The sequence below is a fragment of the Musa acuminata genome, chromosome BXJ2-3, assembly GCF_036884655.1.
Source record: "Musa acuminata AAA Group cultivar baxijiao chromosome BXJ2-3, Cavendish_Baxijiao_AAA, whole genome shotgun sequence".
Taxonomy (NCBI): domain Eukaryota; kingdom Viridiplantae; phylum Streptophyta; class Magnoliopsida; order Zingiberales; family Musaceae; genus Musa; species Musa acuminata.
The window spans coordinates 38963902-38980164 of NC_088340.1; the positions used below are offsets into that span (position 1 = coordinate 38963902).

Sequence of the window (16263 nt, forward strand, 5' to 3'; positions counted from 1 at the left end):
TCGATGAGAATATGGTGAAGATGCAGCATGACTTTGAGGATAAATCGAAAGGGTTTATCCTCAGCAGTGACCAGTGCAAGATGGAAGAGGTTCGGGAAGAGAGAGGTATTCTTGAGACCGAGATCGCTAATCTTCAGGGAAGGGAGTCAGAGCTTCAGGCCACTGGGCAGGAAAAGATAGCTTTGGAAGAGAAGTTGAGATTAGCAGAGGAGCCTCTCATGAAGAGCAGTGAGTCTTTGGGTTTTGTTACTGGAGAGAAGGATTACCTCAAGAAGGCTCTGGATCGTGCAATCTTGGAGAGAGACTCAAACCAGAGGAATGCTACGGTTACAGGGGAGGCAGAGAAGTTAACGATGGAGATTGACTCTTCTGGAAACGAGAAAAAGATACTGCAGCTTGACAATGAGGGGCAGATAGGTGATCATGTAAAGGAGGTTGATAGTACGGTGAACTCATTGAAAAAGATTATAGAGGAGAAGAATGCAATCGACGGATCGAGGGCCATGGAGGAGGATGAAATGGCAGATTGTCCATGTTGTTTTTCTGCGCATCAGGATTTATGCGGAGCCAACACCGAAAGCAACGCCCGGCTGCAATCTCAGAACGACCCCAGAGGCCTAGATCCTGACAAGGCGGAAGTCAATGGCCCAAGAGGGCAGATGGAGAAGGATGATGACCACGGTGAACTCCGGGAGATGAAGGCGTTTCCTGAGAGCCTTATGGCCGAGAACAAGGACTCGAAGAAGAATCTTTATTCACCGAGCGGACGAAGGCTGTCCCTGGATGAAAGGTCCAGAGCTCTTACTGAGAAATATGAACTGGCTTACAATCTGATAAACGGTGTCATGAAGCTCTCCTTTGCCATTGAGGACTTGGAAGAAAATGCTAATCGCAAACGACATGGCCTCGACTATGATTCGGATGAGACTACTGAGAATATTTCAAGGGAATTGGCGGTCTTCAAGATGACTTTCAGGAGGAAGATGGCGATGATCCATAACATGAGCCAGGAGCTCGAGCTCTTGCGCGAAGCCGTGGCCGAGGCTAAGAACAAGGGTGGAATGCGGACTTGGCTTTACCCTGCTGCTGCTACTTTACTTGCTGCCATTTCTTTGGCCTATGCAGCCAAGCAGCGCTGACGCCCGGCATCGGGTTATCGCCTTGCCGCCTCGTGTTCACAATACAAGTGTCGTTGAAGGCTTCGATGTGCTTTGTCAGTTCTTCGAGAACAACTTTTGTAGGAACTTTTTTGTTCCGTTACACAGGTACGGAAGCTTCTTTTTTTTTTTTGGGGGGGCTGCAGCTTCTCACAATTTGAATGAATAAACTGATACTTCTGCTGTAGCTTCACACGAGATGGTGTTTACCGTGTGATTGTTCTGTTTCTTACCCAGAGAAGTCTTACTACTAAACCGAAACCAATTCGGTCCCAGTTTCGATCTGGTTTACTGTGACAATGCATCAGCCAACTTATGAAACACTAGGAACTCTCTCGTTGCATTTCTTTAGGCCGTGTGAGCAGGCAGCGAAGAAGCTGCAGAAAGGCATATTATCTGATGCACAGATCCATTCGTTCCTGACAGGATAAAAAATCAGCAATCGAAATGTTTCTAACATCTTATGTCTGCATGTTCATCAGAGTTAAGACTATGGTGAATATACACCATGACGGGACGAACTTTTTACAGACCAAGGCGACGAAATTCGATACACAATTTGCTTTACAAATAAAGTGAGGCCCAAACAACGGATTGTTGTCACGGATGCCCTTCATGTCTCCTCTGGCTTGTCTTCCTCTTCACGGCGGAATCGGCAGGACTGCCTGGGAACTCCCACCTGGTGACAGCATGGTCCCAGGAAGAACTGACAAGCACTGGGTAATAGGGGTGCCAGCTACAATCTCTAATGGCATCGTTGTGCCAGGCGAGTTTTGCAACGATTGCTCCAGTTACCTGAAACATTGTTTATGGTATAAACTATATTGTCAAGTTCGAAGAACAGTTAACTCTAGTCGAAAGCCAGGATGTTCTAAATGTGTGGCAAAATGCAACCAGACCAAAGGGTTAAACTAATGTACACTTTGGCTTGAGCATCTGTAAACCAACATGGATTATTAGATAAGAGTAGCTGGGGATTTTACACAGCAAGATGTTTGGATTCAGATACCTCACTAACAGCCGTGAATAAAATTAAATAAAAAGATGGAAGATAAGTACACCAAGAGTGAAAGAAGTTGAGCGAGCTACATACCACATCATAGATATAAACACACTTGTCGAAGGATCCTGTATAGATGTACTTCTGACCCGTGCTGTAACAAATGGTAAAACTAGTAAGCCATGTGTATACTTCTAATGGAACAGTAGCTAACAAAAAGTTTTATATTACAAAACTTCCAATGCAAAGACAAATGCTGGAAATTTTTGGAGTACTAATCCTTGCATCTCAATGATTGTGAGTGTGTCCTGTGAGTTGATGTCAAAATCAACTGACGCTTCGGAACAATGGATAGCAGACCAACCTGTGTGTAGGGGAGAAGTAACAGCGTATCAGAGTGCGCAAGACTGAATGCCCTTTATATGTAGCTACAGACCGATCGCATGGGTGCTTCTGATTCCTTGCTTCAGCTGGGTAGTCCATCCATCTATAGTCCCAGTCATAATAAGTTCTCGGAGTTCGGCTGCATATAACAGAAAGAACAATGTCTCAACAACTGGGGATCACTACATTTGAAGCACTAGAACCATCAATGACATCCAAAAGAGTAACGTGAAATAAAACATATAAATCCAGAAGCAGACCTGATTCTTTGATTTGGAAACCAATAGTAAAGTAAATTCAACACAGTTCATATAAATTGACCAAAATATTAAATTATAAGTAAATAGTATTAATGGTATAAATTACACTGCAGAAGTATCATGCTATACTCCTTAGACATGAACCTGAGAGTTCCTATGAGCATCAACAATCTTGCATGTCATTCTTACATCAGTCCTAAATTGCCTCTTTTAGGGATAAATATGATCACTTTATAAATTTTACAGAACCACGTCAAACAATGCATGAAAGAGTCATGGAAGCACAAAATATGCATCTATCGAATATTTTGTAATTGATGCAGAAGAAATATATCAAAGCCAAGCAAGAATATGGTCTGAACCTTCAGAAAAAAGGCCTACTATCTTCTCCATTCTTGGGCATTTGATGCATAGTGTGGATCTACATCCCATTAGAACCAACAGGTAAAAAACAAGGGCCAGCAAAATCTAGCGACAACCTAAGCTAGTGCCGAAGGCAGAACCACCCATAGGACAAGCATAATAAATTTCAGATAATTTGGCATGTCTTCTAATTATGACCACGGTATAACTTTCCGATATCTCCTAGTACAAATAGCGTTTCTTTCGAAGCAATGATTTAATTGGTTCTAACTACCACAAAGACAATATTTGACTAATATATAACCAGTTGCAAGATGGTCAGATAAAAGGAAAAGTTATTCATAACAGGAAGTAGCACATACGATTTAGTAGTGGAGGACATTCTCCTAATGTCCCAAAGTTTGGTAGTCTGGTCTTTACTATTTGAAATGAAGTAATGGCCATCCCCACGGCTATCTATAAATGTAATGCCTTCTAGATGACCTTCGAGAAAACCTGCTGGATTTCCTGTTGCTGCAATGCATCGTCTGTCCCAAACCTGAGTTATATGACATCCTGATTCATGATCAACCAAGCAGATGGAAGATAAACTTCTAACAGAGGTAAGTTCATCTGATGAGATACTCATCTGAGCAAAATAGTGCTGACCAGATGGCAAAATAATTGGGCAACACATCAAACACCTAATGTGATATTTATTAAATTATCATGGAATTTTAAGGCATACTCACTAGACACTTTCAACTAGAAAAACTAATGGAAAGCCTTGCAGATTAACATTTTGTGAACAAAAGAATAGACACCAACATTGCAATCAACATTGAATAATGTTGTTCTTACTGCAGACCATATAGTTGAAGCATGGAGCTTACCTTGCAGAGATTATCATCACTACCGGAGAACATGACATGGCCAGTTTCATCAGCAAATGAAACTGTATTTACATCATCCTGAGATGACAGAGAGACAAAAAAAATATATTCCAGAAGAATCAGTAATAGAGTTCAACAATGTAAAACCTGAAATTTGGTCATTAATTGTCCAAACAAGGGATATTAATCTATTTCTTGAGGGGGAAATTAAGAGAAATGTAAATGAAAGGAATACAAAATTAGAAGAACAAATAAAAAAAATCATACGGTGTGAGCTATAATGCGCATTGCCAACTTGTTTGCCTCCAGGTCATACACATATATTGAATCATCACTGCCTCCAGCAACAAGCTCTCGACCATCGGTTGAAAATTTTATGGAAAATATATTGAAGGAGTCTCTGTCGCCATCAACAGAAAAATCCAAATGTTCATGAATTTCCTGTATGAAAAAGGAACTATCAATATCAGGTGATACTAGGAAAAGGGAATCATAGGGAAAAAGGTCAAGCATCATCTACACAAACACATGGACATTTTAACTGACATGAGAACTATCTACTGTTTTTAAGCAAAAGATGATCATAACAAGTGCCATAAGAGTATATAAGCAGCAGCAAATTATAAATACCATCAGGAAGCATATCTTAGATTACAGCATACTGCAATATGAAATTTTTGCATCTAGAGAAGTAATTAAATTTACTCATAAAATATCTCCTTGGATTAATTCATATAAAGGAGTGCAAGAATTTTCTCTGATTGAATACTTTTTCTTTTTATGGTTTGCTATTCTAAAAAATCTTTTATCTTCCTTAGTATGTCAGTTACAAGGAAACACATGCATCTTATTTTGCTGAAAAATGTCAAAATTCTAAGCATCATTTTATGACATGAGATAAGGAATAATCTAAAACTGGGTGGCGATCCATCAAGTTGCAGAATGCACACAGAATGGTCCTTTATGGCAGACCTCAACAGAAGTTAGTGTTGTTTAAAGTTATGCTATTTTGAAGAAAAAGCACTAACCGTAATGTTAGCTTGTGAGTCTGTCATCCCGGTCCGCACATTAACAATATGAACAAGTGGTGTGAGACTAGAATAAACCTGCAATGAAAAAAACAAGTTTGATTCAAATATACAAATCAATCTTACTGAAGGACATCATGCCAAAAAAGAGGAAAAAAATCAGATGATAAATAACCATTAGCTTTTAAAACAAAGTACAATAACAGAACATACAAAAATGAGGTGTCCTATGAGAAAGGTAATATAGATGTTTCTTACAAAGGATGTTCTAAATCTGGTTTCTAATATAGTCCTTGTACTTGCTGTCTAGCATACACAAGTTGGAGTTCCAAGACATTTAGACAGTTTATTTATTAACAATATTCTCAAGTCTCTTCTCCTCTTATTTTCTTAATCACAGTGCTGCTCAATGAAAGCTGAAGGAAGCCTGATCATAAACCCAAAATAAACATAAATCAGAGCTGGTTTGAACTGGTCTGACTGAAGCTATCAACCCAATCCAGCCCCATAACAGCTTGATAATAGGTATTGAAATGCAGTCAGGACTTTTAGGCACGATTAAGATTGGTCCATGTGCCAGTCAATGTTTGAACTGTTATACATCACCGATATCTGGAAGTATATAACAAGATCTAAAATGTTTGTTTCTTTAGAAAACAAAAAGGATCTACATTGAGCGAAATACTTCAATTTTTTCCACTGGGATCAGGTCTAAACTTACAAGATGCCGTTGGTCAGGTGAAAGAGCTGTATCTGTAATTGTCCATCTCAAACTCTGAGCATTTATATCTTTCTGTACTTTCCATCCATTGTCAACATTGTAAATTCTAATACGGCTCCCCTGTTCAATTAACAAAAAGATGGACATAACCAGTCACTAGTCCGGAACCGCAACAGGAAAAGAATTTCTTACTAACCTCCCATTAAACGCTCAAGCAAAGCATACCTGAAATCCTGCAACAAGAAGTGAACCATCAATGGAGAATTGCGACACATATGCTTCACTGTTCATCCTGTCTATTTGACTTGGAGAATTCACAGGCAGGTACCGGCCAAGAACATGTGAGCAATCAGCTGACGAGAACCTTCCCTGTCCAGAATAATTAGCTTCCCTTGCCAATAACATTGTAGTTGTGGGGATAGGCATTCTCCGGCAGCTCCTTAGAGCCTTAAGGTTACTTGTACAGGGTCCCGATTGGAGCTTCGTAAGTTGAGATATCTCATCATCAATCGTGAAAGTCGCATCAACAGGCACTAGCGTGGAAGAAGAAGCTCTGCTCCGATTCAGCCTCCAACGTCGCATGGTGGAAAACTGCTGCGTTTCCAGGAACTTGTTATATATACCATTTGAGAAACACATGAAAAAGCAAATGCTAAGGCATGAGAGTAATCTTTATTACAGGTAAAGACAGAGAGAAGTTTGTAAACATTTTTAATCAGATTCAATTAATGATCTTCGACTATAAATTCAGAAAAATGGCATATTTATTCGCTGCATCCCTTAGCTCCTCCTTTCTACTTACTCTTCCTCTCGTCATCGGCCTCGTGAGGAGGAAGTGAAGATGGAGAGAACACTAAGGGGCACGAAGCAAACACCTACTCTTTTTTATGCCGATACTCTAATCCCTTCAAGATAACACTCTCTCACCGTCCATTCCAACAAAAAAAGCACCTCCTTGCCTAAAAATTGGAACTTTTCTGATGACAGATAACGACGAGTTCTCCCAATCGAAAAGGAGAAAAAGAAAAAAAAACGAAATAAAATCCGACAAGTTCTGGACGATCGAAGCAGAAACTCCAATTGAACTCAGTCGAATCGCAATAAAAATGCGTTCTGGATTACCTAATCGGATGCCGAAGTAGGGTTCCAAGCGGCGACCAAAGAGAGGGAAACCGGACACCAAGCGAGACGAGCAGAGCGACGGGGTTGGTTAATACTAGGAAGGAAAGACCACGGAGCAGATCTTGGAAGATGGACTTGTAGCAGCTGCAGCGACGGCGTACAAAATTGACGTCCGACGGATGCAGAAGCGCAAACGTATGAAGTGTATCTTCGACTTTATACTTCGTGGACAGGTTGCAGTCTGTAGATGGAATTTTATGATATGTAGGCAGAGTACACTGAGCAAGGACGGATTAATTTCCACGAGTGAAGGCGTTAAGGACGCGTGTCTTCACTTGTATGAATTAACATGATCGACGGTCAGGATCATCTGATAGGAACGGGCATGTGAGTGATTGATAGAATTTGACGGTCAGGATCATCTGGATCGGCTTCCAAGGCACCGCGCACGCTCAGTACTTGCCCTAACCCACTCCGCCCGCTTATTACTTGGCGCGAGCCCCCCAACTCCTCCGCCCCGCTTATTACTTGGCCCGAGCCCCCAACCCCTCCGCCCTCCGCTCCCACTCGAAGAGGCCGGCGAAGAGAGAAAGAATAGGGAAGCGATGGGGAAGGCGGCGAAGGGATCGAGGAAGGGGAAGAAGGCATGGAGGGCCAACATCAGCACCGACGACATCGACGACTACTTCGAGAAGTCCAACAAGGACGCACTCAGCGGCCGCACCGCCGCCATCGCCTCTCTTCCCAGCGATTCCCTCTTCTACCTTGACAAAAGATCCACCACCGGTACGATTTTGCTCCTTCTAGGGCTTTTCCTTCTTTAAATTCTTTTGATTCTTTGGATGCTTAGTATGCTTTGCCCATGATTGCTTCAAGATTTTAGGCGAGCATCATGACTCGCATGGATTTTCTTTATCTTCTGTCGGTCCATTGAATCCAGTTTTGCTGGTTTCAGGGTTGGAATATAGACTGATAACGACAATCTATGGTCTGTGTACGCATTCAAATTAGTCATGCTGTAAGGTTGCAAGTATATATTGAAGCTAAAAGGCACGCACAACTGTGTTAAGATAAGAATTGTGAAGTTATTTGAAGATAAACACGAGTAACTTCACTAATTAGGTAATGAAGAAGAAGATTTTGTTCAGATTCAGACTCAGATGCTTAACATTTGGTTCTTTGTGGAAGCTGAAATACTTGGAAATTGTTGCGGCAGTCGACATGTGATTCAGTGGACTTCTTCGGTGTTGGCATGATTGCAGTTATCTGAGAGCCATGAACTAAAAGTAATTCGATTTAATAGGACTGATTTGTCTGCTTAGAGGGGTGAAAGTATTTTTTTTCTTGACTCTGGCGTTTGAGAAGCAGTCCATTGTGACACCAACATTCATTGCTGTTTAAGTAACTGAAAGCAGAAAAGACTATATTTTTTTTTCACTTGTCCAAGTGATTTTATTAAAGTGCTAAGTGAGAACACTGTAGGAGAGGGTTGATAGGATCATGACTCAGTAGATGTTCTGCAGGCCCTTTTTATGATTAAGTACTCGGATACACAAGTCAATAACAGTCTTGATAGAAGTAATGTTCCATTTTGTATGAGAAGCATAGGATACCCTTTAGTACATATTCTTGCAATCTAAATGAGCAGAATTGGATTTCTTGCATTGAGTAGCTGCATTTTTCTGGGTATCATGTATTTTGTCTACTAAAGTTCTGAACACTATAGAGGTTTGTTGAAAGTTTTAGAACTGCCACAGAAATTCCTGCCAAAAGAAAGATTGATAAGCATAAGGATAAAATTCTCCATTATGAGAGCTTGCTGCAGAAAAATCCTTTTGTGCAACCTGTTCCATCTTCTACCTTGAAAAAGTTGAAGAGGAAAAAGAAAAAAGTTGACACAGAAAAAACTCAGACTCAAAATGCTTCCAAGGTATGCTTTCAGATTTAAGATGTTCTACCTCAAATTTCTGTCACGTATTTATTTTATATTGTTGATGTTTCTAGGCAGAGGATACATTTTCTACTCTAACCGACATATGGTATAATGAAGGTTTGTGCGATCACCTATCTACTGTTCAAATTTTCTGTTTTTGTTTCATGTTGCAAATTATGATTTCATTATCAAAGTTTTTCTCTTTAAATCTTGCAGGAGAAGCAGATGCCAAGACCAAAAAGGTGGTAGACAATTTCTTATATCTATAGCCTAATAGTTAATTTCTGGTGTAAAGTCATCCACACCTATAGGAAAGTCTAAAGCGAGATGCTCATGGTACCACCGATACTCCTTTATTGTGCCTTTAAATATTGCTGATGCAAATTCAAGTTACATAGGGTTCTAGATGGAGCTTTTTGATTGTCTTTGTGTTGTGACTACTCACTAGATGTGGTTCCACTGTTTGTATTTTGAGTGGACTTTGTAATTGGCTTTTGGTGCATGATGCACCTTATGTGATTGTATCCCTTGCAGGCTATGATGATGGTTTGTTGCCTCAGGCCTTCTACTCTTAGAGACCTTTTCTTTCCCTCTTTGTCATCGGTTCATATAGAAATGGGCTGAATGCCAAAAGCATGGTTTTAGTCCCTGGTCAAATAGGCCTAGGTCTGAAAACTTTATCTAGATAGAATGGCTAGAAAGCCAAACAAATCAATTTTAAACTCCTAAGTGAATCGATTGAAAGGTTTCGAGCAACAAAAGATAAATCCTGAAAGAGTTTATATGTAGTCAAGCCAATTAGTCTAACTTACTGAAGTATAAATGTATGCTTGTTGATTTTTGTGCTTTCTTAATGAATATTATTTATGATTTCACATTATCATTCTTATGTACTCATTCTTTTTTACGCTTTCTAAGCTCTCCTTTTAAAATTATATGTTCGGTTTAAAATAAACAATTTTGGTTTTTGAGTAGCCTTCTTTTTCTTGTATGCTGTATAAGAATCTCCCTCTGTACTTGAGGCATGATTTTTTCCTTTCTTCTTCCTGAATTTCTGATCTTCCAGAAGCACAAGGCCTGTCTCATTCCTGCTGTTGAAGTGGAGCCACCTGGGTGTTCATTCAATCCTCCTTTGGAGGCTCATCAAGTACTATTCTAGCTTCTACTTGTACATTTAGAATAAGTGGTCTGCTTGATTCTATTATTTAGAATCTTAGTGTGTGTACCTTACTATGCTGTCGTTAATATAGGATTCATTGGCTCAAGCTGTTGCTGATGAGATGCAAAAAATCTACAAAAGAGAGTTGGGACCTCAACCAGTGCCCATTACAGTTCCTGGTGAAGTAGTAGCAGAAGATGATGTGAGCAAGAGTATCTCCTTTTGTCTTAATGGTTATTTTGTGAGAATGAGATGTTTTGACAATATATCTAGTGATCTCATGCAATAAACTGATTATTTTTTTAATTTATTCTTTGCCCTTCTTGCTGGCATTTGAAGAGTTGAAATAGTCTGCAAGTTAGTCATTGAAATATTTAATTAGAACAAAGTTGCTATGTCATGCGCTCATGCCACAAAAGAAAAACACTTCATTGCTGTTTTGTTAACATCTAGAATCCGTAACATTCAATCTGAATGTGCAGTCTTGTCCTGTTGATTTTCTCTTTTTTGTTTTTCTGTTCTTGAACTCTTTTTTTTTCATTTTCTACTTAATTTGTGGGTCCTATGAGTGCTTTCACAATAATTACTGCTGCTGATTACATATTTAAAAAGTAAATGTGTACTTATCTTTTATCACCTTTTTCAGAAATATTTTCTAGAGGCAGATGATGGAAATGAAAGTGAGATAGAAGAGGAAACAGACAGCGTCACCAATGAGTTACCTGGACAGAGGTTTGCTTTCTCGAATCCTTTCTTTTTCTTGTAGTAAGTCGTCTGTATAGAGGTTTTTCCCATTGTAGATGTAAAGTTCGGAAGTTTTAATGTATTGCAACCTATGAAGCACAGATGGACACGGGATATGACACGGACACAGTGACACATCATTTTTGTAAAAATTAGGATACGGACACGGCGAGGACATTTATATATATATAGATAACCTTTTATAGTCTCTCCATTACATTTACTAATGTATCTTATTAATAAAATAAGTCCAATTTCCATAACCATTGTTGGAGCTCATTAATGTTGTAGTCATGATGCTGCTATCTCTGTGTTACTAATGAACATCTAATTTGCATGTTGGCCTTAAACCAAATGGATTTTTTGTAATGAAGAACACTGCAAGTTGCTGTTAGTCCCTACAAACAACTACTAGAATAATATGTTAACAATTTAATTACTAAAAAAATACATTAATTTACCTACTAGAATAATCAGCAATAAAAAAATCTAGATTAGCAGTAAAAAATTCAGATTAAAAAAACCCAGATTAAAAACATAGATTAAAAAACAAAAAATAAAATAGGTAAATTAATTTACCTTCGTTGGACGTCGGGCACCACTAAGGAAGATGCTTCGTCGGACGTTGGTGAAATCGTCGAGGGCTTGAGGGATGCTCCAAGCGAAGGGCTCGAGAGTGCGACAACGCGTGACAACAGAGAGGGGGGCTCGAGGTGGAGGGCAAAGGCTTCATCGGTGAGGAAGAATGGTTTGGTCGGGCCCTAAGGTATTTAACACTAACGATTTGTTTGTAAATCCTTCCTAAATTCATGAGGAAGAAGGATTCCATATGTTGCATGATGCCTTCGGTCGGCGGTGAGGAATCCCAATGTCATGATACCTCTGCAGTTGACTCGCGATGAGGAAGCTCGAATCCGACACGCCATGTCGTATCCAACATAATTTAAAAAAAACTAAAAAAAGGCACTGTTGGACACATGTCCGACATGTGTCCAGCTGTGTCAGTGATGAATCCGTGTCCAGCTGTGTCGGTGATGAATCCGTGTCCGACACGTATATGCCCTTCAATCCAGCGTGTCTGTGTTTTATGGATTATAGATTGCAACTGGAGGACACTTTTTAGCATACTTATAAATGTTGGTTTTGGACATGGAAAGAAGTTGAGTTGCATCATTTTCATGTCTCTTTAATTTGCACAATTCATGTATTTGGATTGGATCGAGGATGTAATTGCAATTCATGATACATTTATTGTGCCTTTTACTTTTGTCATTCATTTACCTTGATAAGTTCAAGATATTTTTTTTAAAAAAATTATATAATGAAGGGTTATTACTTCTCAGGGGGCTTATGTCTTCTTTCTACTATGTAAGCAATAAATTTTTTTCTTAAATCATTGACACCAACTTGTATGCCAGTTGAAGATATACATTTCTTCTAGAAACTTCTATAATCCTATTTAATATCTCATATATGGTCTTCTATCATTGGGTTACAAAATAAGATTTATGAGTTGCCTTCTGTGATTTGTAAGGATTAACATTCAACTGCTGTTGCTTTAAACTGCGAGTGATCAATCTAGAACTTTTGTCTGAGTACATCAAACTAATCAACCTTGGACATTTTCCTAGATGCAATATGCTATAAAATGGCTTGTAATGAATTGGATGTTAATAAAATTATTATGAAATGAATTTATTTCCACTGTTCTATCATCTATGTTATCCCATCAACAGATTATAGCAGGGAAAAGAATCCATATAGCTGACTGCCTGACCTCACAGTTGGAAACTAAAGCAAGTTGTCATTATCTTTTGTTTTATGTATACCTTAGTGCAAGAATAGCAGCATTAGCACATCCAAAGCCATCTCTAATCGTGTCAATGCATGGCCAGACCATGTTCTGTTTTGTGCCAACCCGCAAAAAGAAATGCTGACTAGTCGTGTCTTCATATTACAAATGGATAACCCTTGGTCCATTGTTGAATTTGTGTACTTATCCTTTTTTTATTTTCAATCTTTCGGAAAATTTATTAACTTTTCATACACTAGTAGTACCCCATGCTGAATGTTTCCCTTGAATTATTAACTTGTACAATTGTTCTTTCCTTCATCCATTCTCAGAAATGCCATTGCCTTTAAGGATGCTAATTGAATTTGCCTTTCTCTAAATCAGCTTTATTTTTTTCTATTGGAGAAAATTGTTACTTAAATGATATATGAATTAAATCACTTTTAAGTTTCAAAATATCTTTTCCAGAAACTTTACCAAGTAAATTTATTTTGTTAAAAGTCAGTGGCTAAGATGTGCTGTTCATTATCTTTAACTATTTGTAGACTTTTGTGATGGTCTAAAAATTGTGGGTTTTGAAACAAAAAAAGAAAAAATTGTAGGTTTTCCTTGATGGCTGTTAAGAGTTCTTTTTACCAGATTAGTGGGTTGTTCACTTAATGTGACTGCCCAAACATATCAATTTTTCATACAGTTAAATTTTTGTACTGTGTGAATGCCAAATTTTCAGTCATAGCTTTTGCATATTTTGCAATTTTATTAATCTTGTATAATGAGACATTCTGTTTTTTACAGAAAGTCAAAAACAAAGAGAGTAACTCGTGTGGAGCTAAATCGTAGAGCCAGGCGTAAGGAACAGCTAAAAGCAGAAGAAGCAGCAAAAAAAATGGAGATTCTTTCGAAAGAAATTGATAGGTGTCTGTGGTCATAACTTATTTCGCTGTGGTCATCATATGTCTTTGATGCTTAATTTAACATTTTCAGATACTTTCTGCAGTTTACCAGATATAATAAATGAAATAACCAAGGAGGATGAAGAAAAGAACAGTAGACACATGAGACGCATCATAGCTAGGCAGGAAAGATTGAAATCTGCTCCACCACGACTTGGGAAGTACAAGTAATGTCCTGAAACATATTATTCTTCTGCAATTGTCAGATTTTATTTCACTTGCATCATTAATTCATCAATAACAGAAGCCTTCATAAGAATACATGTTTGTCCTGCATGTTTCTTCTGGCTGGCAACTGGTCTTATTTTGTACAGACAAATACATTGTACTACGGGCTCTCTGGACTATTAGAATCATTTTTTTTTACTGGAAAATGACTTTCTTGGTATACATAGTCCAAATTGTCTAGTTGACTTGGCCAACCAGCTTTATGGTTTAAAAAATATCACTATAAAGGTTCTTATCTGGTATCTAATATATTTGGTCACTATAGCTAGAGTTCATGGACAATGCTCAGCCCTCAAGCAACAGATATCTTTTCATTAATTTAGCCTGAAATATTTTATTATATCAACAAAGCTGTGCACTATTTTCTGTGTTAATTCTTGGGGCTTTGAGATTATTGTAAAATATTGACATGTAAATAGGTCCAGTGACTGCTAACTTTAGACGTATTGACATGTAAATAGATCCAGTGATTATTGTAAAATGTTGATATTGTTAGCTAATTAAAAGTGAATTGGCAACCGGAGGTATTTTGCTAATGAGAACCAGTATAAACACCCAAAGTTCTCTTTCAAAACACTGCATGTTAAAATGTCTGCTAATTATCTTCTATTTGATCTGAGATTGATCTAATTGTCTTTTATGTGCAAATTAATCTATTATCCATATTGTGTGCAGTCAATCCCGGTTGTTCAGGGTGATTTATTTATTTGTTTTTCTGCTCTTTTATAGATTTGAACCTGCTCCTCTTCAAGTTCTTCTGACAGAGGAGATTTCTGGATCTCTTAGGAAGTTGAAGGTACTAGTGTTTTCTCCGCAAAGTATGTTTAAATTGTTCATCACTGGATGTTCATTGTTGAATTTGATGGATTCCTTTCCCTTTCGGTTTAAAGGGGTGTTGTACACTTGCGAGGGATCGCTTCAAAAGCTTGGAGAAACGGGGCTTGCTTGTTCCTCAGGCTAAATGTATCAGGTGGGATTCTCATTGTTTAGCTTTGGCCTCTTTGCTTGTTTCTTTAACAGTTGGCGAGGCATATGACAAAATCTTGTCATCTTTTCATGTGCTTGTTTTGTCGATTACTCTGCATGGATGCCACTGAAACTTGGTTCCATAAGCTGCATGCAACTTGCAATATGTATTCTGTGTCAGCTAAATCCTTGTGCTTGTGTGTTTCAATCGTTACTTTTTCTTTTTGTTTTTGTAGTCTAACAGTAGCGTATTTACTTGTGGACAGAAGGAAATAAAGCGACATCAAGAGTGGTCATGCGTGGACGAGGGAGCAAACTCCTTTTTGAAGCGTGAATTTTGGTATTTAGTTTTATTCTTATATGTTAATGTTTGGTTAGTTGGCTGATGTGTATCCTTATGCATCATTTTTGTGAGCTGATGGTGAAGTTTATTCCGGTTGCTACTTTATAATCTAACTCGTCATGTCTACAAAGGAGATTAGTAATAACTTTTGTGAATTTTTTTTATTTTAATAATTTAATTATTCATATATTGAAATATATAAATAATCAATGTAGAGTTATGTCCTGGTATGTCAATCCAACATTGATCCATATCCATTGGTATGATCCAAGTTTGATATCTTTGGCAACAAACACTCATATATTGCTAAAGATATCAATATTGGATTAGGGATTGACATACAATTACATCACTCTACTTTTATTATTTTTATATTTTTATATATCAATAATTAAATTATTAAAATTAATATATATATATAATAAGAGGTTGGACTCAATTGGGTTGGTGTCTAATGCTACGTATAATATGGTTTATGCATCATTATTCAAAAATAAATTAATTATAGATTATTTTTATAATTAATTATTTTTAGTATCTCAATCTATGTATTTTAAAAAATTATATTGACATTGTTATAGTTATGAGAGTGAAACATTTATGCTCAGTTATTTTAACATCATCGATTTTACTAACGAAAATATAAAAATCAAGGATAAAAAGATAATTTTTAATATTTTAATTAGTGGTGGCGGATGAAGAGTGACGGGCGATATGCGACTTTGCCACGGAGCGACGTTTGTGGCATAAAGTCATTGGTGTCAATCTCAGAATTATCATGACCCTACAATTGGCTCTCGATCGCTCTTTAGTACCCTTAATAGTGCTTTCGCTTTGCTCTTTCTCTCTCGCACTCACCTCGATGTTGTCGTCGACCAAAGCCTTCACGGTCGCCTTCATTTTGTCCACCTCCCTAGTCGTAACATTTTCCCTTGCTCTCCCCAACCACTAGATCCACTAGGACATTAACATTGTCCACCTTTTGGAACGCCTCCATACTCTTATTGTATGTTGCTAGCTAGGCGATTATTGTCCTCGTGTCCTCTACCACCTGTCCTTCACCACTAGTGTGAAGAGGGGTGGCACGGTACCCAACTCGATCAGGGCGGTGCGGTTGAGCGGGGTAGAGGGCCTTGAGCGCGTCCTTGATTGACCTAGTCAGTGTGTCGAGGCCTTAAGAAGTCCACGAGGGTAGTGATGAGAGGCTTCTTTAACCCAACGAAGGAGCAGTATGCTTC

General features: G+C 38.2%; 2 protein-coding genes across 3 annotated transcripts; one reads left to right on the forward strand and one right to left on the reverse strand.

The window, feature by feature from the left end:
- Window positions 1-1592: 1592 nt before the first annotated feature.
- On the reverse strand, window positions 1593-7116 carry LOC103978989 (LEC14B homolog). Of its 2 annotated transcripts, none has more exons than XM_009394977.3 (10): window positions 6908-7116; window positions 6011-6379; window positions 5786-5905; window positions 5065-5142; window positions 4304-4477; window positions 4037-4114; window positions 3527-3702; window positions 2522-2680; window positions 2251-2311; window positions 1593-1952 (listed from the first exon to the last, which is right to left on the reverse strand). In XM_009394977.3, exons 2-10 carry the CDS (start codon window positions 6365-6367, stop codon window positions 1758-1760), a joined length of 1398 nt encoding a protein of 465 aa, XP_009393252.2. In that variant the 5' UTR covers window positions 6368-6379; window positions 6908-7116; the 3' UTR covers window positions 1593-1757. The 2 variants fall into 2 exon arrangements, with proteins under 2 accessions (XP_009393252.2, XP_018679202.2); XM_018823657.2 differs by having other exon boundaries at window positions 6011-6376; window positions 6908-7115.
- Window positions 7117-7393: 277 nt separating this feature from the next.
- LOC135608142 (ribosome biogenesis protein NOP53-like) lies at window positions 7394-15189 on the forward strand. The gene is made up of 12 exons (XM_065100669.1): window positions 7394-7693; window positions 8665-8837; window positions 8912-8957; window positions 9057-9082; window positions 9907-9987; window positions 10091-10201; window positions 10646-10731; window positions 13331-13450; window positions 13533-13655; window positions 14446-14512; window positions 14607-14686; window positions 14949-15189. Exons 1-12 carry the CDS (start codon window positions 7513-7515, stop codon window positions 14956-14958), a joined length of 1104 nt encoding a protein of 367 aa, XP_064956741.1. The 5' UTR covers window positions 7394-7512; the 3' UTR covers window positions 14959-15189.
- The last annotated feature ends 1074 nt before the right edge of the window (window positions 15190-16263 follow it).

Bases quoted from the DNA above. Each gene is read 5' to 3' on its own strand.
- LOC103978989 (XM_009394977.3), bottom strand. From the start codon at position 6,367: ATGCGACGTTGGAGGCTGAATCGGAGCAGAGCTTCTTCTTCCACGCTA. The intron at 4,478-5,064 runs GTTAGTGCTTTT...TTTTTCATACAG, and splicing joins ACTCACAAGCTAACATTACG to GAAATTCATGAACATTTGGA. The intron at 1,953-2,250 runs GTATGTAGCTCG...ACAATGTTTCAG, and splicing joins GTGTTTATATCTATGATGTG to GTAACTGGAGCAATCGTTGC.
- LOC135608142 (XM_065100669.1), top strand. From the start codon at position 7,513: ATGGGGAAGGCGGCGAAGGGATCGAGGAAGGGGAAGAAGGCATGGAGG. The intron at 8,838-8,911 runs GTATGCTTTCAG...TGATGTTTCTAG, and splicing joins AGACTCAAAATGCTTCCAAG to GCAGAGGATACATTTTCTAC. The intron at 14,513-14,606 runs GTACTAGTGTTT...TTCGGTTTAAAG, and splicing joins GATCTCTTAGGAAGTTGAAG to GGGTGTTGTACACTTGCGAG.